The 24,112-nt window shown below is 47.6% G+C and overlaps 2 protein-coding genes across 2 annotated transcripts in view; one reads left to right on the forward strand and one right to left on the reverse strand.

Moving 5' to 3' along the window:
• Positions 1-24,112, reverse strand: part of LZTFL1 (leucine zipper transcription factor like 1) — a 151,369-nt gene that overhangs the window by 118,704 nt on the left and 8,553 nt on the right. The gene's annotated exons all lie outside the window — the stretch shown is intronic.
• CCR9 (C-C motif chemokine receptor 9) lies at positions 16,114-18,170 on the forward strand. The gene has a single exon (XM_079934283.1). It carries the CDS (start codon positions 16,830-16,832, stop codon positions 17,901-17,903), a length of 1,074 nt encoding a protein of 357 aa, XP_079790409.1. The 5' UTR covers positions 16,114-16,829; the 3' UTR covers positions 17,904-18,170.

Below are 24,112 nucleotides of genomic sequence, written 5' to 3' on the forward strand. Positions count from 1 at the left end.
AGGGACAAGCTCCCCTTCGAGCCCCTCTGCCCTCGGGGAGAGGAGAGTGGTCCCGCACTGTATTGTAGAGTCAGCCATCCTAAATCTCTTGCTAAGGCGGAGATTATTAGCTGCTGAAATGTGGGTCAGTCTAGACCTATACTGTGCACTATCGTGCTGTATGTACTATTTACATCTAAATTCAAACCAATTGCAATGAAATAAAATTTAGAAAAATCAGCTTCTCAGTCACACCAACCACAGCTTAAGTGCTCATTAGCTACACGTGGCTGGCAGCTGGGCAATGAACAGTGCAGATACAGGACATTTCCACCACCTTGTAGAAAGCTCTAAAGGATGGCATTGCCCTAGATTCCCAGGACTTAGATGAGGTTTGTTTTTTTCATTAATGTAGTCAAAAGATGATTAATAAGCTCCTGGAATGTGCTGCTGAGCTGCAACTACGCCAAGACCTCAAGGTCCCTGTCCTCACGGAGTTAGTGGGGAAAGTCCTTATGAATTTAACTCCTCAGAAGTTTGTCCCTGGAACTCCTTGTACCTGCACTGGTCAGACCCTCACTGCCAAACGACTGTTAACCCCTTCAAGACGCTCTGGATTTCCCAAGGTAGGATAAGGCCTTCATCAATGAAGAGTGGAAATCTAGCATTGTCTGTTTCCAAAGACCCCACCGTGCTTTTGGATCTGACTTTCTTAATATGTACCGAAGGTTCAGGAAGAACAAGATTACAAATTGCGACTTAGATACAGAGAACCTGGAAAGTAGAGGACTGAAGCAAAACTCATTTATTCTCTACCAGAGATCATGTCAGACACTTGGACTGTGAGGACGAACACGGGAGAACCCAGACATGGCTCTCCCACTGGCCCCTGCGACAAAGTCAACTTGGGCCTTTCCTCTGAGGTAGACATCAGACTACCTCAGGGCTACAGCTACCATTCCACAATTAGTCCCTCAATGACCCTGAACTCCAGGCTCAGTCCTGGGCCCTGGGACCCAGAGGGCCTGCACCCACCACCCTGCCCTCTAGAACTCATCTAGGTGAGAATGCAAAAGGAGAAAGCCCCGCTGCAAAAGGGAACTGGCAACCTCCCATAATCACCCAGCTCTGAATTCTACTTGCAGAGAGAGAAACACAGAAAAGCAAACAAACAAAAAGAAACAAAACAAAAGAATGGGGCATTCCCTCCAAGGAATGAACCCAAACTGAATGACAGCAAAAAGAATCCCATTTGTCCTAGGCTCCTTAGAGAAATCAGAAATTCTCTCTACTACCTCCTTGCATCTTCCAGCCTCATGCCTCCTTTGCAGCCCAGGGGAGGGGACCTGGGAGTTCTAAAGCAGCTCATCCAGAACTCTTGGACCAAGTTCCAGAACACCTGGACCATGGGGGCAGGGGAGGGGCCACACAGAAGAGGGCATCTTCCCACAATAGCATATTTACCCCTTCTCTTCTTCCCTGGCCACCTCCCCCAATTCCCTTCTTCCCACCAGACTCACCAGCCATCTGGTGGGCAAGCAGTGTCTACTTGGGATGCCCGTACCTGGTGAAGAAGCAGCTTGAGTCAAGAGGAGGTAGAAAGTACAGCATCTTCCTCACCCAGGGCTCTTGCACCTGTAGTGTGTGTGTCAGCCTCCTGGAAGCTTTCCCAGGTCCCAGTCAAACATAAGGGAGAAGCAGCTTCACTACTCTCTCTGCCAAGACACCCAGAAATCAGTTAAGGGAGCGTTTTCATCCGTCTACTGCCCCTTCCTTCTCTGTCATTATTTGCCAATTCACAGGGAGAAGTGAGAGGCGAGAGCATCTGGCTGATTCTCAGTCATGTGCCGTTTTAGACACGATGTTCAATGAATGTGCACGAAGTAAGGGAATTCACAGCTCCCTCAAGGCTGCTGAATCAACCACTGCTTTCATTCTTACTGCTCACTGCTCTGTACCTTTCATATGGGCTATTCGTTGGCCTTTCCATTTAGATAATAAGATAATAAATCAAGCTGCATCTTGTGCATTGCTTTGTTCTGTAGGAATTAACAGTGATTGACGGGCCATGTGCCTAGGAGAGCACCACCAAGGCCACAGGATGGTAAGGGTACTGAAAAGATGAAATGAGTCTCCACTGCAGTGTAGTTGTGATTTTTCCCCAGAACAAATCTAAAAAAGAGGTCTTTGCCATAATGACAACAAGGAATCAACTTGGGTCTTTTTTCTGTTATGGACGTCAGAGGTTGTGGACTGCAGCTTCGCTTCCACAATTATTCCCTAAACGCCCCTCAAATGCCAGGCACAGCACCTGGCCCTGGGACCCAGAGGGGGTGCAACTGTGTCATGATCGAAGGCCCCACCATAGCCATGGCTGGTGAAGACTTCCTCTGTGACTCTGTTAAAAATATAACATGCATTTGTTTAGGCGTTTTCAAAATTTCACCTAAACACCCATGATTAATAAGATGAAATGCATCCTTGACGTTAATGCATCTGATGGATAGTGGTCACATCAAAATAAAATCTGACTGTATCTGACCCCGGTTTTAAGGTGTTTCTGGTTCTCCAACACTCCCTGTATTCCCACATATGTGTCACATACATGACCTTCTAATAAAGGGGCGCCACTCGATGAACTCTCAGAGGGGATGGGCCTGCTCTGCCTCTGTGCTGTCCACTACAGTAGCCACGGCTACACATGGCTGTCGAGCACCTGAAATGTGGCTAGTGTGACTAAGGAACCAGTCACATTTTAAACGATTTAAATTAAATAGGCACATGTGACCAACAGCTACGGCATTAGACAGCACAGCTGTAGGGGTTTAGGTATATCTAAGGCCAAAAGGGTTACACTGGGATGCACAGTGCTGGTGATAACCCCATACAGGCCTGTTCAGACAACGCCACCCAAAGAGATCTTATAAAGGTACACACTTCAGCCTGCCAGAAAAGGCTGACCTCTCTGGATGACTCTCCATTTCCCCATCTCCTGAAAGTAGCCGTGCTGTCTAGGAAAAGAAACTGTTCTCAGATGATCAATCTGTACGTGCGTCTTCAGAGAAGACGGTTTTCCTTAACCCAGCATTTCTCTGCTTTTCATTTCTGGTTGCAGATCACCGACTCAGCTGAGCGCTGGAAGCTGCAGCTGGTGACTCCCCTCTCCCCACCCTCCTGGCCACCCCACCAGTGACAGCACAGGCAGGGGTGGCCTGGCTTCCTTTCTGGTGTTTTCGTCGGGTAGCTGCCTGCTCAGAGCTCACAGAAGGCTTGCCCCTCATCCCAGGCAGACGGCAGGCCAGCCCCCTCCCCAGACCCAGAGCTGGCGGGGTGGCCTCCTCCAGGAGCCTCACACGCTGCCCTCCACCGTGAGTATCGCCCTTCCTCCTCCTCCCCGTCCCAGTGTCACCCGTGTCCTCCGTTGTGTGCTGCCACGATGGCTTCTAAAACCCACTCGTTTGCTCAGTGGCCTTGAGAACCAGGCACTTGGCTAGAAGCTGCCAGGGAGGCAGAGGTGAATCCAGTGGCGCCCTGGCCAGGCTTCCAGGACAGCCTCCCACCCACATGTGTGAAGCTTGGGTTCAAGGCAGTCTGCTCTGTGATTTGGAGGGAGAAGCAGGAGGGGGGCACAGATGGCAAGAAGGTGGCCAGGGGCTGGGAAAGGGAAGTCCTGATGAGGTCCCTGGGTCTGAGAGACTGTCCCAGGGAGAGCATGCATTTCACTGCATTCTCTGTAGCAGTGAAAAACTGGAAACAAGCGAACTTTGCACCGAGAGGTGACTGGTTAAATGAACCGTAGAGGATCCGGAGAGTGGAACACTTGGCAGCCACCCAATCTGGTGATACGGCCTCAAACGGAACTGGCATATAAAGTGGTCCATGAAAGACTGTTCCCTAGAGAGCAAGACAGAAAACGGTTTGTGCAGTCTGATTTCCTTTCAGAGTGTGCGTGTGTGGGTGCGTGTGTGTGAGATTGTGTTACAGAGAAAATGTCTGAAAGGCTGCATCTCAGAAATGAACAGTGGCTATCCTAGGAGAGAGGTGCTTGAGGGGTTTTTATTTTCTTCATTATATATGTTTGCTTTGGGGGGATTTTTTTTTTTTTTTTGGTTGCTGTTCATTGTGAATATATTCCTTTATAATCAGAAAAAAGCAAAGCCACCCTGTTTTAAGTGACTCATCAGTGACTACTGCTTTGTCCTGTCAACACGCTCACCCTCTTTAGTTCTTAGTTGGCTCGTACTACTTGGATGCACTGCGGGGGAGCAGCTGCTGAGTGCAGGGCTGGGATGTGGGGCAGCCACCAGTGGGTGAGGCCTGCTTCTCCCTCCCCTCGCCCAACCAACCAAAGTTCACCTGCCATTTCAGCACCTGGAGTTTGACAGCCTCTTTTTTTCCAATATCTGTCCGTCTGTTCGGAAGCCCCCTCACATGCAACCCACTCACAGCCCCGAGCCCAGCACAGTGCCTGAGGGGTGGGCACCTGACCCAGGCTAGGGCAGCAGATAGCCTGACAGACAGCTCAGAGGCCCTGCTTTCGCGCAGGGTGAAAAAGGCAGAGCTTCCAAACAAAAACAAAAAAGCGAGAGGTGATCCAACCTCCCTGCACAAAGTCGGACAAAGATCAAAGTGACTTCCTGACTCACTTTAGTATCAGTATCCAATTCACTGGGGCTACTACGAGCAACTCCATGCTGATTTTCATGTTGGTTACTTTTAAGGACAGCAGAGAATAGAAAAATAAGGGTTAGATATTAATGGACTCCAGGCTAACTTTTTAATAGGCACTTTCCACTCTTGGAGACTTAACAACTCCCTACCTCTAAGGACCCTGCACATACCTTCTGCTTTCTGGCGTTCATGCCTTTGTGGATATGTTTTGTGTTTCCCTGCCCTGGAGTCATGTTCTGTCCCCTCACTGCATGTCCCCACACTCTCCAGCCTGCAGGGCCAGCAAAAATGTTGCCTCCTCAATGAAGCCCTCCTGGATTTTCCCCAGCGCCAGAGACCCAGCTTCCTTCTCCCAATTCCCAAATCGTCTCATAGCATTTCCCATTATTGGTATTTGCAGCCATGATGTATTCATTGTACTTGAATGTGAGCTTCTTGAGGACATGGATCATGTCCTGTACAGTGTTTAAGCCAAGCAAGTGTATCTGGTGTCAAGTAAGCTGTAGGATGAAGACTGCTCCCTCACTGTTGCAGAGTTCTCTGCATTCCGCTAAGAGCCTTAATGCACAGCATTGCACTTGACCCTCGAAACAAGCCCTTGGAGTAGGCTGGCTATCACGTGCATTTTACAGAGGAGGAAACCAAGGCTGGGGGAGGGGAGGTCGCTCCTTGCTGAGGTCCCACAGGCAGCAAAGGATGGACCAAGAAGCAGATGGCGGCCAGTGTGCTACCCCCACCTCACTCCACTGGGCTTCGAAACACAAGCAGGCTTTTCAGATTAGGCAGCTGCACTGCCCTGGATGAGGCCACACCCAGCGGCAAGGGGAGAGATTTGGGGCGGCACTGAGTCCAACGCTCGTGTTCTCCCACCTTGCTTTCAGTGTGTTTTGTCACATGTAGGGTTTTCCCCGTTTTTCTCTCCTTCTCAGGGGCGAGAAGAAAATGAAATGAAGTTCTGAGACTTTGCAGTTTGTGGAATAAAATAGACAAAAAGTATTCTGACAAAGAGAAGAGAGGAATAGATGAAAAGGCCCTCAGCGGTGTCTTTAGGTGGTGGGTCCACGGAGGAATATATTTCGATTTTAGTTTTACTCTTGGGCTCTCTCCAAATCTTCTGAGCCAGAAACACTTTTATAATGGAAGGAAGAAAAACCTTTATAAAAAGCTAGTGTAGGATTCCAAAGCTGCAAAAAGTAGCCTGAGCAAGTTACTTGCTAGATTTGCTCTTCCAGAGCTGCTTTGCAGGCAGCTGGAGGAGGCTACGAGTTCCTCCTTTGGACAAGTTTTGCAAACAGGTGTACAGAATGGAATAGCACTAGGGCTTCTTTTTTTGTTTTTTTAAAGCTGACAAGTTACTTTTATGATAGCCCTTAAATTAGAATGTCATGCACAAAGTAAAATATTTAAATAGTTTACAAAACCTAAAGGAAAAAATGAAAGTCTCACTTTCCACTGGTCATCCTTGTTCAAGCTCCTTCCAGAGAACGTTTCAGTACTGATCAGCTGTGAAGTGTACAACCTTTCATATACTTCTAAAAAGATCATGCATCGTAAGCTTCTACACCTTGCATTTTTACCCATAATAATCTTGCTGACCTCTTTGTATCAGTGTGGGGTCTATTTTATTCTATGTCTTGACTACATGTGGTTTACTGAATGGATGTATCAGAATATTAACTATTGCTAGATACATAGGTTGTTTCTAGTTTTTTGGTTCTACAAAAAAAAAAAAATGCTGCAACATATATGCCTGTATATGCATCTTTATGTTCTTTGTGCGACTACTAGGAGGACGTGTTTTCAGCAGATAAACTGCTGAGTCAGAGCTGTTGTGCTTTGTATGTTTTGAAAGATATGGCTTAACCCTCCAAAAAGGTCACAACGATTTACACTCCCCACTGCCGAGTGGAGGCTTTTCCCCCAAACTCTTACCAACATCATTACCATCAATCCTTGTTTTCAACCTATAACTATAACCAAAGCCATTCTTTCATGTGGCTTCCTCCTTTGGGCATTTGTTTTCTCAGATATTATCTAGTTAATATTCAGTCTCTTCACGCAAGTTAAAAGGAAATGACATAAGCCACAGGTACTAGAAATATAGGAAGTGTTTTCTAACAAATGTCTCAAAAACCATCTCCCTATTACCCAAGCTGTATTAAAATTAAATTAGCTGAGTTGAGATCTCTCAAACTTAACTGGGCAATTTTTTACAAAGATTTTATTGTTTTAGAGCATGATTCAGAAAAAAAAAACAGAGAATAAAGTCAATGGGGCAATATGTAATTTGGGGGGAGCTGCTTTGAGATGAAGTAAATTCCTCATCAAACATTCAGCCACTAATTTCATCATCCATTGGTGATTTTCCAATAACGTTATTCATTCTGTACTTATCAGTTGGCACCATAAGAGGATATTACTTTTCTCATGTATTTACTCATTTATTTTCATCAGTATGGATTCACGGATCTTCATTGAATTGAATGTGCTATAAAGACTGCTATCATTATTTAATTTGATGCTTAAATTGCCTCAGATTTGGCTAGTGGAACTCCATCAAGTTGGCGCCTATGTCCTTTGACAAGTCCTCACGGTCTCTGAACACTTGCCTTCTGTGGCAAAAATCAGTCCCAGGTTCATCTTATAGTTTCCCTGCCCTAACTCTGGAATCAGACATTTCTCCAAGGAATCCTGGTTTCTTGGCAGGGGGAAAGGTATTTAGAAACCCAGATCTGGGCACTAGAAGGTCATTCTACTGTGTGTCATGGCTTTTAGCTCCTCTCAGCAGACAGAGCCAGCAAATATGCTCAAATACATAGCAGTGTCCACACAAATTTATCTATCTATCTATCTACCTATCTACCAATCTATCTATCTATCTATCATCTATCTCTCTATCATCATCACCATCTGTCTAATCTCATCTAACCCTAAAATACATGAGTTCATACTGAGCCCTCAATTCCCACACAACAGCACAAGGCACTCCAAGGCACTGTGGAGAAGCCACTGGCAGGAAGGTTGCAGGGAGGAAGTTCTGGCCGCCTTTCTCCTGGCCTGCTAATGGCCAGATATGACTCTGAGGAGCGACGAAAACAAAGCTTTCATCAGATCTTGCTGTTCTTCCTTTCTCTACTTTAACCACTTTATTGAGGTCCAGCTACAAACACTGCAAATATATCAAGTGCAGAACCTAAGTTATGACATACGTATATAACTGTGAAACCATCACACAATCAATATAGTGAACATACTCATCACCCCAAAGGCTTCCTGGCGTGCTCTTATCCCCCTCCTGCCTTGCCCCGTCCTCCCCTTCCCTCTCTCACCATGAAATTACTGATCTACTTTCTGTCATTACTGATTAGTTCACATTTTCTAGAATTTTTTGTAAGTAGAATCACACAGTATGTACTTTTTTGGGGTCTGGCTTCTTTACTTAGCATAATTATTTACCCACGTTGCTGTGTGTATCAGTAGCTGTTCCAATTCCATTGTATGGCTATTCCACAGTGACTTATCCATTAGCTATGCTTGAAGGACACTTGAGCTATTTCCAGTAGTTGGCTATTACGAATGAAGCTGCCATGAACATTCATATATCAGTCTTTGTGTGGCTATAAGCTTGCATTTTTCTTAGGTAAACGCTTAGGAGTGGGATGGTTACATCACAGGGTGTATGTTTAACGGGTTTCCAGAGTGGTTGTCCCTCATGTTATGTTTTTAAAACGACTGCACTTTTAGAAAAGCAGGGACAGTTACAACGTGTTATGAAAAAAAAGGCCAACAGGTTAGGGTTGGATTTATGAAGGAGAATGTTTCCTTCCAGAAGCTTGGGGTGGGCTGAACATGTTTCTTGGAAATATGGGCACAGACCCCTTCCTTGAAGGGAGCCAAGCGGTTGTTCCCTTGGTCACAGAGGGGTGGGTTTTGCAGAGATTCAAAACACAGGAAAACAACAGCTGAGATTTCTCTCAGCTCGGAGGCCCTTTGCATTAGACAAATACCTTTTCTTTGGTAAACAAATCAAAGAAAATGACTTCCTTTTCCTGCTGGAGTTGGGGTACAGAGTAAATCGGCCCTGAATTTGTAAACAGAGCACACAGGTAGGTGCTGGGGCACAGGGCCTCTCCTGGAGAGGGACTGATACTGACAGACGCCACCTCACTCCTGTGTCCTTGCCACCCGGTTACCCAGAGGCCCCTCCCCTGCAGTCAGCCCAGCACATTCTTAAGTCACTGCTGTCCTGCCATCTTCTGGAGTCCCTTGGTGGAAAAAATGGGGGTAGGTGGCACCTGATAGAGAAGTTGAGTCAAGAGGAAAAGGGCTAAGATTAAAAGGACGTGCTGGGAAGATGTCAAAGCCACACAGGGCTCTCAAAGGAGAGGTTTCTTTCATTTCTAGGTTAACAACCAAGATGATACTGAAATCTAGACTTGACTTGAAATCTATTTGACTTGACATCAGTATAACATGGACTCTAACTCTTGCTTGGGATTTTTTTTTTCTCCATGAGAACAAACAGATTTAATGCTTAATCTCCATCTTTAGGTACTTGTTACTGTTGAGTTAAGAGCCAGTCCTCTTTTTGATTTTTGCCCTCTCTTTCTAGAAGCAAGCTTGCATCTGACCCACCATGGTCCCCACAGAAGTCACAGTGAGTACAGCTACGCCCCTTGGGTTCCTCAAAATGCACTCTATTTGGGGGCCTCTTTTCAGGGAGTGGGAAGGAATCTATTGTGGCGGAAGGATTTCTCTGTGGTTTCCCAGGGTAAGAGCTCTGCTGAGCAGTGCCCAGGACAGGTGGTCGATGCCCAGCACAGGGGGCTCTGCAAACGCGAAGCGCTAGAAGAGCTTTGGGGTATGTGGGAGGACAGAGGAAAATGCTATTTTAGATTTTACTAATAGGTGAGGATTATATGATCTTTAGGATGTCTTTGTCCCATGTGTCTGTTCTGAAACTCAGACAAAAGAGGACAAGAGAGAATCCATTTAGTTTGTTTTTAAAAGACCCACGGTGGGCATGTTAGCTTTGTTTCTTACATAACATTATGTAGCCTTTACAAAAAACACATAATGATATATATTTCTCTGAAAGAGGAAAAGAGGCCAACAAAAATGAGTGAGTAAAGTCATCAGAGAATTGTTTGTGATTTTATAGTCAAATGTAATTAATTATAGAATCAAATCAAATTCCTATGCTTTTGCTATATTCATAAATGCTCACAAAAATACCTAAAGGTTTTAATTTTGCTTTTCTCAAAGTAAGAATCTGGGTTTTACATGTAGGTATTGAAATCAAACCTTCTTAGTGGAGCTGACAAACCATCCCTCACAGGACACTGTAGGTTCCCACCATCTGTGGAGATTGGTGGTTGCCACCCCTGATGTCCAAAAAGTTATTTATCATATGCTAATGATACTTAGTATTGCATACGTCATTGCATATCCCGTAACAACAACAACAACAAGACAATTATTTTGGACCTGGTGAAGTAACGAGGTCAGTCTCTATTTTTCTAACCAGAATTAGACCCTTAGTTTCTCTCCTGAGTTAGAATTTGCTCTTCATTCCTGATGCTGGAAACGGGGCTGACGCTGTCAGTCATTCGGTTTTATCCTCTGGAATCTTGGAAGATATCCAGACTGCAAGGCAGCTCCAGAGAGGAAGAAAAATGCACCCCAGTAATGACCGTTTGTGGTCAAGAGGTGTCCAGCACAACCTACATGGGGACAAGATGGGACCTCTGTAGCTACGACCCTGGGAAATAGCCATGACGTCCCTGTGGCCACCTTTCTGAGCACTGGCCATGTGCCAGTAACCAGCCAGGGTGCCACTTTCCTGCAGCCTCACGGTAAAGGCAGAGCCACGCTTACAGATGAGGAAACGAGCTGGGAGAAGGAACGGAAGGTTCCAGGTCTCGTGGCTAAAAGGAGGAGGAGCCCTGGAGGGTGCTCTCAGAGTCACGGCTTCCCTGGGTCCCCCCCTGTGGGCAAATGTCAACACGCCGAGGTCCAAGCCTCACTGTGTGGAAGTCTCACTTCCTCGAAGGCGGGGACAGAGCACCTTGGGGCAGTGCCTGCCAACTCCCACTGCTCCCAACGCATCCCTCCCTGCCTGTGTCCCGCCCCTCCCATTTGCCGCCTCCTGGCACTAAGGAGCAATGAGGGGCACAGCTTTTGCCCTCTACCCTGGCCTCTCCCCAGAGGTGGGAATGAGGGGCCTGGGGCTGGGGGAAGGTTTCCAGAGACAACGTGAGTCGGCGAGGGAGGCCTCGGAAAGCTCTGGAGACCTTCCTCCTGCTCCAGGAGCAGCACGACGTTCACTGCCTGGGCTGCTGCTTCTGGGCCAAGGTTCTCGTGAGGGGAGGAGGACACACCTGCCCGGGCTCGGGGGCCAGGGCCTGTGGGGCAGAGCCTCGCTGGGGGCACCAGCGGGCAGCGCAGGCCCCTTGCCCGGCCGTGCACTGAGGTTTGCCCCTAGCATCAGGCAGCTCCCGGGCATCCTCTGGTGCCCAGAATCTTTCTGGGCTGGGGAGTGGGGAGGTAGGGCACCTGACGGCCACTCTGCTTGGGCTCCGTGAGGCCCAGCTCAGGTGCTGGGACCCAGATGCCGTGGCTCACGTTTGGTGTGGCCACTTTGACAACATCAGCACGTGGAGAGCTGGGCTTTGGGTCAGCAGGGATAAAAAGTGCCCCAGCTTGGGACTGAGGGGCTGGGGGATGGCTCTGGCCTTGACCTTCCCCCAGTGGCTGAGGGTTTGGGGCAGAACCTTCCATTCCTTGGGTCTGTCTCCTCCTCTCTTAAGATGGTCTCTAACATCTGAACATCATTCTAAAACCTGTTGAGCTTCCAAAAACATTTTCCAGAGCAGAAACAAAAGCCTTCGTGAGGAGAAGGCAGCCCATTGCTGAGTTCCGGGCCGGCCACTGGGCACGCTGTGACACATTGTCTCGTCTACTTAGACCTATGACTATGATGCGCTTCTTTTCTTCATCAAAATGCTAAAAATCATCCAAAATAAATGATATAAATCCCCCAATTAAGTAGCCCCCTGGGAGTAACAGAGCCATCCCACGAGGCCGTCCTGTCTAGGGCACCTCTGAGCTGTGGAGCTGCCATCAGGGCTCTGCACGCAGATGGACCTCCCCTCCTGCCCCCACCCCCATCCCAGCCTCGGGCTTGACAGGCGAGGCCTGATGCAGGAGCCATTGACCTTTCGAACGTTTTACTCCAATTCTATTTCCATCACCGAGGCGAATGGTGTCCTTTGGAAGTGGCTTCTTTGCCTGGCGCGTACTCTGTGCTCAGTAAATATCTGTCGAATGAGTGAACAAATCACCCTATTTATCGGCAAGGAACGAGAAATAGAGACCTGTTTCTCAAGCCTAGGATGAGCATGCCGTTTTCCTAGGCAGGCAGGGAATGAGATGGTGGCATTTTCACACAAACACCATCCTGGCCAGGTCTGGGCCCTGTCCACCCCAGCAAATCACCACTCCTCACACTGGAAGTATATTCTAGATCTGGCTCAGACCTCTGCTCATGGGGGTCCACAGGCTCCGAATAGTGGTCTAGTTGGTAAAGACGTCATGTTTTTAAGAGTGTCTGAGAACAACACAGTTTGCTAAGAAATGCAAGCGAAACCTTAGGTAAGATTTCTAGACATTCTAATTTGATGTGGAAGAGAATGGTCAGCCCCTTCAGAGAGCAGGCCCTGGACACTTCCCAGCAGTAACGACACCCTGTCTCACTCCGTCTCCACTGCCTGCCTTGTGTTCCATAACAGACTTGAGGCACCTTACCGGGTGCGTACAACAGAACAGAAAAGAAAGGACATATGTTACAACAGGGTCAGAGGAAACTGACAGAATAGGGAGAAAAGACCAAGGGAAGGAGTTAGAACTTGGGTTTTCAGCCTAAAGCTGTGCTGTCTGGTGAGGTAGCCACGAGCCACGTGGGGCCCGTGAGCACATGAAATGGGGCCACTCCAACTACGATGCCCCGTGCGTGTAAAATGCACTCCATGCAAATATAATCTCCGCAACAAAAGGATGTAAAATATTTTGGTAACTTTTACATTGCTTATGTAACAAAAAACTAGGTTCCAATACTAGGTTCCAATAAAATACATTATTAAGGTGAATTCCACCTGTCTCTTCTTTACTTCTTTCACTTGGCTACTAGAAAATGCAAAAGTAACCCAGAGTTGCCTTACACTCCTATTGGACAGCAATGGTTGAAGGGTCTTATTTGGTTACTATAACTGGGCTACCAGTTTGACTGAGTTTCCCAATTAAAAAGGGAATCCTGATTAAGTCACAAAACTTATATGGTGCGTGAGCGAAAAGAAAAAAAAAACCCTCACCTGTTCTTCAGGAGATTCGAAAGCCTTTCTTCACTTCTCTTTTATATTTAAATGCCAAATAAATATCTAGGCTAGGTCTTGGTGAGTAGGACACAGAGCTATACGGACAGGCCCTTGGAGGTCCCCTCTCGGTGGAGAGGGTGGGCTCCACGGGGAGCTCCCTAGATGCCACCTCGATGCAGACCCCGGGGTAAACTCACAGCAGCTTGTGGGAAGCCATTCCACACAGTGCTCAGGCCAGGAGGCTCCGGCAGGTGCTCCTGGATGCACGCAAGGCCGTGTGGATTTCAGATCCTTACACTGATCTTCTCTCAAGATGTTCCGCCCCAGACTTTGAAAACAGCCTTTGTGGGTAGCTTCTCCAGCAAGAGCAGTGTCTCTAGGACTCAGAGAGCAGGGAGGGAGGGAGGGAGGAATGGCTTGGCAACCTCAGAATTCCTCCCAGAAGCCAGGTGCCCCTCATCTGGAAGAGGGGCCCGCCCCTACCTGGAAGGTCAAGGATTAAATGCATGCATGTCCTATACTCCGCACTGGGTCTGATGTGCACTGGGTGCTCTGACAGTAAGGAATCAAATAAATTGGTAAATAATCGACGTTTACACTTGCTGGGAGATTTTCAAAGGATCCTTGGGTATTTACCTATCAGGCATGGACAAAGCTATGAGTACAAGTCTCGATGCAGGTGGACAGTTTGTCCAGGCTCCCCCTAGCCTGGGACGTGAACTCTTCCTTTGTCATCCTCAAAAAGATGGCCAGTGCTTTGAACTTGTAAGGATGATATAGGCTTACCTTGTAGTCTTGATAAAATTCACACAAACCCAGGTTTTCTGTGTGTGAATTCAGTCACTCTTAAAATATGTCTGGGGAGTCCCTAACTAAATACAATTCTATGCTGAAGCACTGGGTCCTCCAACCCTCACCCAACAAGAAAACGTGCTCCGTGTGCTTCAAGCAGGACACAGTGTCCCCACTCTGGGACACAGTCTTGGGGAGCGGTGGTCACGGGCTCATTTACCAGGCCATGGAGAAGGCTGGGTCTTCTGGGACACTGGGACTGCTAGGGGTCCCCTCTGTGAGACCCTCTGTGCCACATCTGTGAATGGGGATGCTGTTTGCCTCCGTAACTCACAGCCTTGGGTGCAGGCTCATGTGAGAGTCTATTAAATCTATTTAACCCCGCAAAAATGTAAAAAAAAACACCCTCCACAAAGCAGTTTGACACTTACTCACTGTGTGGATTCACAGTTGACACCTGCTCATCTGCATGGTTTTACTGACTTTCCTCCAAAATGTCAACCTCCTAACTTCTTAAATCTCCAGTGATACTTTTGTGGGTCTCCGTGCTCTTCGTGTTCTTCCTTCCACCTGAAAGTTCTTTGTTTCCTCTCAAAGTCTACTCAAACCCCACCTCTTAGGGGATGCCCTTCCCAGTGGGGCCACTGGCGGTGCCTGGCTCCCATGTCCTGCTTTGGCAGAAGCGTCCTAGCATCTTCACTGAAATATGAGTCATCCGTAAGATCTGTCCTCCCAACGATCTGGGCTCGCAGACAACAGCCAAAGCTGGGAGGGGAATCTTTAAATTTACGTTGAGGATGGGTGAACCAGGCCTGGGGACGAAGCACATTCAAAATGGAGAGTTTTCCTCAGCTCTTCCCAGAAGCAGGCCGTTCCCAGCTGCTGGCTCCTGAAGAGCCAGCTCCTGGATCTGGCCCCCAGGGGTCTCTCTGCAATAGGACTTTCTCTTGGTCGCACACTAGAGGCGGATCAGGACCAGATTCAGGTTTTCCTAATTGCAGTCCAGGTTACCTTGGGCGTCCTCCTGGCACTTCCTGCCAGTCAGGGCCCAAACGGAACGGACCCATCACCTCAGCTCTCGGCACGAGCTTCAGAATTCAGGAGACCACAGCCTCCTGGCGTCTACTGCACCTTATCAGCCCACTCAGGGTGTCCTGGTATCTTAATAAGCACTCAGTAAACACACACACACGCCACACACACACACACACACACACACACACACACACACACACACACACACACACACACACACACACACACACACACGACAGGTTCCGTGCTCATGTAAGATGAGGAAACACTATTAAACCAAATTCAACAGATTCTGAAGGACTTCTCAGAGCCTTTACTATGCTATCATGCAGTTAAAATAAAAGAAGCTCTGCAGGACTTCTCAGAGCCTTTAATATGCTCATGATTACTGTGAATTTCAAAGAAGGTGATATAGTAAGCAGAGATTCTCAACTATTGAACTACTAGTGTTCCACCCAAAACATGGTTTGGGAAATGCTGGTTGAAACTATTAGAAATAGATGGAGATGATAATGTGTGTAGAAGGGGAACTCCCAGCTGAAAGACGACTGGTAGAAGATGTTTTATTATTTCAACATGAATAGTTTAATACATAAACTAAATATTTTTACTTAAATATTTATTGGCATTAAATATTTAAAACAAAATGAAAACCTAGTGGGGATCTGAGGTTACTTCTAGTCCAAATGCTTCTAGATGAACTGAACAACTGCTGCATTTCCAGAGCAGAAATGAAGGGAGAGATGAGATTTGCCAAGGCACGTGCCTTGGGGCAAGGGAACGAGAGCTAGTGGTCCCTGGCACGATTGGGGGCCCTAATGGGGGCCCTAGGAGGGGGGTGCTGGTGGGAAGTGAGAGCATGTGAGAATTTGTAAGTGGAGGCCTTGGAACGTGTCAGATGCGGGGCCGAGTCTCCCCTCCACCAGGCAAACCTCTCCTCCGTTCCCTCCATCCCAGGCTTGACTCAAGGGCTCCATCTCCGCCTTTATTTCCTCTTCCCCCAGCAGGGGTTCTAGGAAGGCTTCTGAGCCAGGAACCCATTGAAGCTGTAATGAGGGGTGTGTGTGTGTGTGTGTGTGAGCACACGTGTGTACACATCATGAGGGTGTGTGCACACGTGTCTGAATGTGTGCATATATGTACATGTGAGTATATTAGTGTAGGCATGTTTGTGTGCACGTGTGTTTGTAAATGTGTGTGTGTGCTTGTGAGGGCTGGTTTCATGGGTGTGTTACACACACCCATGCCGCACGCTTCATGCTTAGAAGTGTCACTTGCTTGATTTAATGCTCTGCTATCTTGAAATTCTTAACAAATTTTGAACAAGGGACCCTGAAATCACGTAGTCTGTCCTGGTTCTTGTGTATGTGCGTGTATGTGAGAGTGTATGAATATGTGTGTGTGTTCATGTGTGTGCACATGTGTAAGTGGGTGCATGTGTGACTCTTTGGTGCTTCTCCAACAGAGGATCCACAGCTTTCAGAAGACTCAGGGGAACCTGGACCCAGAAAAGTTTAAAAGCCTCTGAGGACCTTTTTGGGAGGGTAGAGAGAAGGGACAATCAGAACCATTCACTTAGTTTGATAAAAGTCCGCCCACCAGTGGTCCCAGACCCTCTTTCCCACGCCGTCAGAGCATCTGTCATGCAGCCTGTGACTGTTCCTTTGCTTGAGTGTCTCCTCCCAGAGTAGGTAAGTTCCATGAGAGCAGGAACCATGTCTGACTCTCCAGCATGTACCCAGTACCTACCATGTCGTAGGTGCTCAATAAACATTTGTTGAATAAATAAATCATTTACAATCCAAGCAGATGCTCTCAGAATTCCTACTTCCTACACATACATTTCTTTTGTCTTATCACAGACTTTGGGAATGGAAGGTTCAAGGGCTCCATGCCTCTGCCATCATGAGATAGAACCTCCAAAAGCATGCCCTTGACCCGGTGCCGTCCTGTGTCTTCTTGCAGAGCCTGATCCCTAACATGCCAGATGACTATAGCTATGACACCACGTCTTCCATGGAAGATTACGGGAACTTCAACATCACTGACTTATTCTGTAAGAAAAACCACGTCAGGCAGTTCGCAAGCTACTTCCTTCCACCCTTTTACTGGCTCGTGTTCATCGTGGGGGCCTTGGGCAACAGTCTGGTCATCCTTGTCTACTGGTACTGCACGAGGGTGAAGACCATGACCGACATGTTCCTTTTGAATTTGGCAATCGCTGACCTTCTCTTTCTCGTCACCCTTCCCTTCTGGGCCATTGCTGCCGCTGACCAGTGGAAATTCCAGACCTTCATGTGCAAGGTGGTCAACAGCATGTACAAGATGAACTTCTACAGTTGTGTGCTTCTGATCACGTGCATCAGCGTGGACAGGTACATCGCCATTGCTCAGGCCATGAGAGCGCAGATGTGGAGGCAGAAAAGGCTTCTGTACAGCAAAATGGTCTGCTTTACTGTCTGGGTGACGGCGGCCGCGCTCTGCGTCCCAGAACTCCTGTATAGCCAAGTCAAGAAGGAGTATGGGATCGCTATCTGCACCATGGTTTACCCCAGTGACGAGAGTACCAAACTGAAGTCAGCTGTCTTGACTCTGAAAGTCATCCTGGGATTCTTCCTCCCTTTTGTGGTCATGGCTTGCTGCTATACCATCATCATTCACACCCTGATACAAGCCAAGAAGTCATCCAAGCACAAGGCCCTGAAGGTGACCGTCACTGTGCTCACTGTCTTCATCCTATCTCAGTTCCCCCATAACTGCGTTCTGCTGGTGCAGACCATCGATGCCTACAGCACGTTCATCTCCAGCTGTGCTGTCTCTACCAACATTGACATCAGCTTCCAGGTCACTCAAACCATCGCCTTTCTCCACAGTTGCCTCAACCCTGTTCTCTACGTTTTTGTGGGTGAGAGGTTCCGCCGGGATCTTGTGAAGACCCTAAAGAACTTGGGTTGCATCAGCCAGGCTCAGTGGGTTTCATTTACAAGGAGAGAAGGAAGCCTGAAGCTGTCATCTATGTTGCTGGAGACAACCTCGGGAGCTCTCTCCCTCTGAGGGATCTTCTCCCCGAGGTGGATGGTCCTTTTGGAAGTAACAAGAAATACAGCTACGACTTCCCTTACTGGTAGGGCCAAAGGGAAAGCAGAGAAGGAAAAGGAAGTGAAAAAAGGAAATAAAAAACTCAGAAAGGGATGAATCTGAATACCATTATACTTTTCGTCAGGATTTGCCAAGCCAGAGTCTTCAAAATTGACTGGCCATCCCAGGGGGCTGCTGATTGGCTCCTGGCTGCCGCACCTGCAGTTTTCAAAGCAGGACTACGGAGCAGCATTGCAAGCCTCCCCGGCTTTGCCACTTGCCCGAGCGTTAATGCAGCTGACCTCTGGAGGAGGCTTGGATTTCTCAGTGCGCGGTGAATCGCTGTGCCTTCAGTTCTGACGCCACCCCTTCCAAAAGGAGACAGAGAAGCACTGGCCACTGCCACAGTCCACGAATGCACAAGGCTTCATGAAAACTCCCATCGTTGGAGAATTTCTACCCTGGTTTGGGGGGCTGATACCCATGCCAGGTCTTAGAGATTCCTGCTCTAGAATCTTTCCAAACACCCTCAGATCTAATGCCCCTCTGGTCTCCTTGATCTGTTTTGGGCCAGTGAGCGTGCTTGTTCCTGTTCCGAAGCTATCTGTAGCACTGGTCAGTGAGGCCCTGGGTAACTGACCCTGGGTGACTGACCATACCAGCACGTCATCCGGATTCTGTTGGTTTCCAACCCATTTCTGCCAGAGGTTCTGTGATTTCACACCTGGCTGCCACACTGATCCGAGCAAGGATTCAGCTTGTCCAGTGGGGTCATGGAAGTGGTCCTCTCAGCCCGTGCACGGAGACTAAGAACCTCAGTTGGTGGGAACCGGCTCCATTATGGGCTCACTGTGTTGAGTGGCTTGTGTGATGGTCCACTCTATCTGCTCCCTATAAAATGGGTTGGTCCCATTTGCCCTTTTGTTTCTGAGGCCACTACAAGGATATCTGCTTCCATGCTTCTCTTCTTCATACTGTATAATGCTAACATGTTAAAAAAAAAGCTTTCAACTTAGAGATTAGGCTGAAAAAAAAGTTAACACAATTCACCTTTGCTCTGTGTCTTTCTTTTAACTATTTGGCAAATTTATCACATTTAAAACTTTCATTTATTAGAAAAGTGCTTTTTAAATGACTGTTTAAATACATCCGTTACTTTTCACTTTCTTCACCCTGTCTCTATATTTTAAATGTGTACAATTAGAGATCAAATAGCCGTATTAGAGTGTGAAGAATAAGAGACTAGGATAGGGAAATAACATTTCCAAAATACCATAAAATCATCTTCGCTGACCAATTTTTAATCTCTCCTCTGTTCAAACTTATCTTCCAAGTTTTTCCAGGTTAGTCCAGTGGAGTTTCCAAGAAGGACAATTACAGCAGCACCATAAACCATACCAGCTTTGCCACTTGCTCCCGAGGAAGCATCTCATTTTCCCAGCAGGCTGTGAATTGCTGTGGTTTCAGTTCCAAGGCCATCCCTTCCAAAGGGGACGCAAAAGCTCTAGACTCTGCCATGGTGTCCATTTTCTCCCCACCCACTTCTAAACTACATGTTAGTGAGAAATAAAGTGAGCAGAAAGTGGGCAGCAACCAGGGGGAGCAAAGGGTAATACAAAGGCTGCGCCAACCCACCCCGAGTGTGGGCGGTTGGTGGCAAATAAGCATTGGCCTGGGATCAGCACATCAACATGGGTCCCCGCACAACAAGAACTGCCTACAGTCAAAGGGAAGGATGGCTTCCCCAAGGCAGTCTATGGACGGAGCTGTCTATATGGTCACCTTTTCCAGGAGGAGACCCAGATAACCTTTGAGGAACCTAGAAGAATAAGCAATAGGCATGGGCCAAACCTAAATAACACTGTGCAGTTAAGTGGAAGAACTCAACTGAGTTTGGCTCTTCCATCCCATGCCGTTTTTTGTTTGTTTTTGTTTTGTTTTATACAGCAGGTTCTTATTTGTTATCTATTTTATACATATTAGTGTGTATACGTCAATCCTAATCTCCCAATTCATCACACCACCTCCCCCTGTGCTTTCCCCCCTTGGTGTCCATACATTTGTTCTCTACACCTGTGTTTCTATTTCTGCCTTGCAAACTGGTTCGTCTGTACCATTTTTCTAGATTCCACATATATGCGTTAATATACGATATTTGTTTTTCTCTTTCTGACTTACTTCACTCTGTATGACAGTCTCTAGGTCCATCCATGTCTCTACAAATGACCCAATTTTGTTCCTTTTTATGGCTGAGTAATATTCCATTGTATATACGTACCACACCTTCTTTATCCATTTGTCTGTCAATGGGCATTTAGGTTGCTTCCATGACCTGGCTATTGTAAATAGTGCCGCAATGAACTTTGGGGTGCATGGGTCTTTTTGAATTACGGTTCTCTCTGGGTATATGCCCAGTAGTGGGATTGCTGAGTCATATGGTAATTCTATTTTTAGTTTTTTAAGGAACCTCCATACTGTTCTCCATAGTGGCTGTATCAATTTACATTCCCACCAACAGTGCAAGAGGGTTCCCTTTTCTCCACACCCTCTCCAGCACTTATTGTTTGTAGATTTTCTGATGACGCCCCTTCTAACCGGCGTGAGGTGATGCCTCATTGTAGTTTTGATTTGCATTTCTCTAATAATTAGTGATGTTGAGCAGCTTTTCATGGGCTTCTTGGCCATCTGTATGTCTTTGGAGAAATGTCTATTTAGGTCTTCTGCCCATTTTTTTTTTTTTTTGCGGTACGCGGGCCTCTCACTGTTGTGGCCTCTCCTGTTGCGGAGCACAGGCTCTGGACGCGCGGGCTCAGCAGTGCCGCTCCATGGCATGTGGGATCTTCCCGGGCCGGGGCACGAACCCATGTCCCCTGCATAGGCAGGCGGACTCTCAACCACTGTGCCACCAGGGAAGCCCTTTCCCCCCTGATTTTTAAGAAAGGAGATGTGGGAACACCACAAGAACTACGAACCCTGCATTGCACCCTAACGCACAATGACCACGCCTAGTTCCAAAGACTTCTTTTAGGACCCGACTGTCACTATTAGACTGTCCCAGTCCTAACGCAGCTTCAATGCAGGATTAAAGACATGCTGCAGCTATATTATATTTTAAAGATTTTAAGTATCCTTTGTTGGCGAATTGTCTTCGTTTTTAAATGACTGCATAAATAGGACCATTTTATATTCAAATTAAACTAGGTTTTAGTAGCAGATTTATCCTAAGATAAAAACGTTGGAAGAATCAACAAGGGGAAACCCACAAGGAAGTTGTGATCCACTCAACATTTCCATAAAATACGCTGTGTGCATACTTTCTGAAATAATGATAAGAGGATTACAATATAATTACATTTTACTGGAACTCTATAAATCAGAAAAATCAAGAAACTGAATGAAGTTGGATGTGTGTTTATGAAAAAAAGAAATTGCCTTTTCTACTGAAAAACAATTTTTAAAAACTAATCTTAAATCAACACATCACAACATACACATTCAAGTGGGGATTGCCATTCTGAAGCAGTCTGCTTGCATGCCTAGAGATTTGGTCTTTGGCCTGTCTTTCAGGCCTACAGAATCCTCATTTGGTCATTCAGCAAACAATTGTGTGCACACCCTGAGCCAGTCCCTTTCTATTCACTGAGGTTATAATGGGAATATGATAGTCCTTTCTGTCAAGATGCTTACATTCTAGCCATATGGGAAAGCCAAGTCTCAGGTGAGACCCCCCCACCAACCTCGGCTGAGAATCATGAGGCTGGTGTCACTGTACGGCTTATAAACTGGTTTGCAGATAGTTTCCAGGACAAGCAGCCTCTTTGGGTGAGTGAGCCCTTGGACAGCAACTTCGTGCGTGCGTTCCTCACCTGGTCTATGTGCCAAACATACCCCATACACAGTGCCTTGGATACAGCAGAGAGAGGCGTGTGGTTATGGTTTCCTCCGTCCGTCCATAGCGGCTGCTACAAATAGTCCTGTGCAAGGAAGCAACCAGCCCCAGCGAGCTCCTTCCACTTTGACCTGTCAGCCTCGCAGAAGGCCGTCACCATCGTAGTGTGGCGGTTATGCGGAGTGCTCGTGTGATGGGCTTAAACACACAGCAAAGCTGCCATGAAGCCTGTAACCTTCAGACACCTCCAACTGTCTTTCTGCTTTAATAAATGAAAAGCTGGCATCTGTGTTTTGTGGTTGTAATCTTTCAGCAGGTGTGCTTGGTTTTCCAATTCTGAGTTGGCCTCATTGGCTGGAGCTTCCCGTGGGCTCCAGGTCAAGCATGGGCAGGAGCATCACCCCATCCCACCCCTGGATCTCTGTCCATCAGTGGATTTGACCTCTCTACACTGGAGCTGCTCCTCCCCCACTCTGGTCAGCTTGTCTCCAAGTGAGGTCTGGTCAAGGGGCTCTAAGTGACTTTGAGAAAAGGGAAATAATCAGGGCCTCCAGCACCCACACCTCACACATTTTAGATGCTCCAAACAAACCTCTCTTCATTTGACAAATGTTTACTGATTGTTCACTATGTGTGATTAACAAATATTGTGGCTTTAGAATTATCATCGCAACCAAGACATGGTGCGTCTGCAACACAGTTCCTTCTGCCCCATTCCATATGGCCCTCCTGTTACAACTGCAGTCTAAGCCCAGCATCCTCTTGGGACATGGACTGTTTCTCTAGTCAGTTCTGTATTATTACTACAGACAACCCAAATAGCTGATGTCCCTTTCAATGTTTGTTTTATAAAATCCTATGAAAGACATGCAAATGTGTTTCTCCAAAACGAGACCCTTTATGAATTCCTCTCCACTCTTGTACACAAGATAAGTAAAAAATCTCTGTGGTTAATGGAGAGGCACCAACCGGATGTCCTTTCGTGAAATAACTTGTAGGGAACCTGGTCAGCACATAATGTCCAGCTGCCAGTTCCTTCAGGTCTGCCTCCGCTGCACAGCGCAGCCCTGGCCAGAGCCACATGACCCAAGGTCCATTCCCCTGCGTCCAACGCCTGGAAGGGGGGTGTGGAGGGTGTCAGCCTGTCGGGGGTGCTCTGATGGGCAGCATCTGCTCCAGAGCTTCCTGCCAGGCTGGCAACGCCTGTTGGGTTTGCTTCTCAGTTTGACTCCTCCCTCTGCCCAGTCCTGTTTCCCCCAACTTCCCTTCTTAGTTGTTGATCCCTAATAGACATCTTGCCCCCCAAATTCCAGCTCAGCATCTGCTTCTAGAGAAGGCAGCCTGCAACAGTCTTTTCAGGGGTTGCCAATTACAAGAGCGCATTTGAGACTCTCCGGGTAAAGAACACAGGGTGTCCAGAGCTACAGAGAATTCTGTGAGCATCCGTCACAGAACTCATCTCAGGAGGCTGGGAGCACAAGCCTGCCTGATCTTAATTCAACCCTCAGCAGACCTTCGTGCACACAAGCGGCCTGCCAGGCCCCGCGGGTACAGGACAGACAGTCTCCCCTCATGACCTTTCAGCCGTCATCTCCTGCTTGCTTGCTCTGTACCAGGTAGACATGGTAACTCACCCCGTTTTACAGATGAAGGGGCTGAGCTTCAGAGATCAGGAACTCGCTAAGCATCACGCCATTAGTAATCGGCAAGGCTAGGACACGACCCTGGGCATGTCTGGCACTCAAGCCTTGGCTTTTGCCCATGATGCTGTCCCGCCTTGCCTGACATGGTCAGACATATCAGCCATTGCTTCGGAGGGTCGACCAACAATTTGCCCAGTACCAGGTTGAGTACCAGGGGATGCAAAGATGGATCGCACAGCCTTGGCCAGCACTGCTTCATATAGCACTGCACACAAACTCTAAATGATGACATGTGACAGCCGAGGCTGTGCTGAGCCCTCCTCCAAAAGTGGGCCATGCGGGAGGACCAGCACAGGACAATGTCATCATCCTCACAGACTCAAGAAGGTTCCTCCCTGCTCCCTCTCCCGGGCTCCTCCCCGAACACATGCAGTTGTGGAGCCTCAAATTCTGTGTGAAGGAGCCACAGATTCCGCTGCAGGTCTGCAGACGTGCAGGTCCAAGGACACTGCACCCAAACCTGGCCAGACTTCCGGACACCACCTGTCCTCCTCACCCCCCTCTGTCCCCACCTGTCTTTCCTAGCTCCTTTCTCACAAACAGACTAGCCCATCCGCCAGCTGAATGCCACCAAGTGTGTCAATACCACATGG

This window comes from Stenella coeruleoalba (assembly GCF_951394435.1).
Source record: "Stenella coeruleoalba genome assembly, chromosome: 10".
In the NCBI taxonomy this organism is placed as follows: domain Eukaryota; kingdom Metazoa; phylum Chordata; class Mammalia; order Artiodactyla; family Delphinidae; genus Stenella; species Stenella coeruleoalba.

Excerpts from the sequence above, each read along its gene's own strand:
- CCR9 (XM_079934283.1), top strand. The coding sequence starts at position 16,830 with ATGCCAGATGACTATAGCTATGACACCACGTCTTCCATGGAAGATTAC.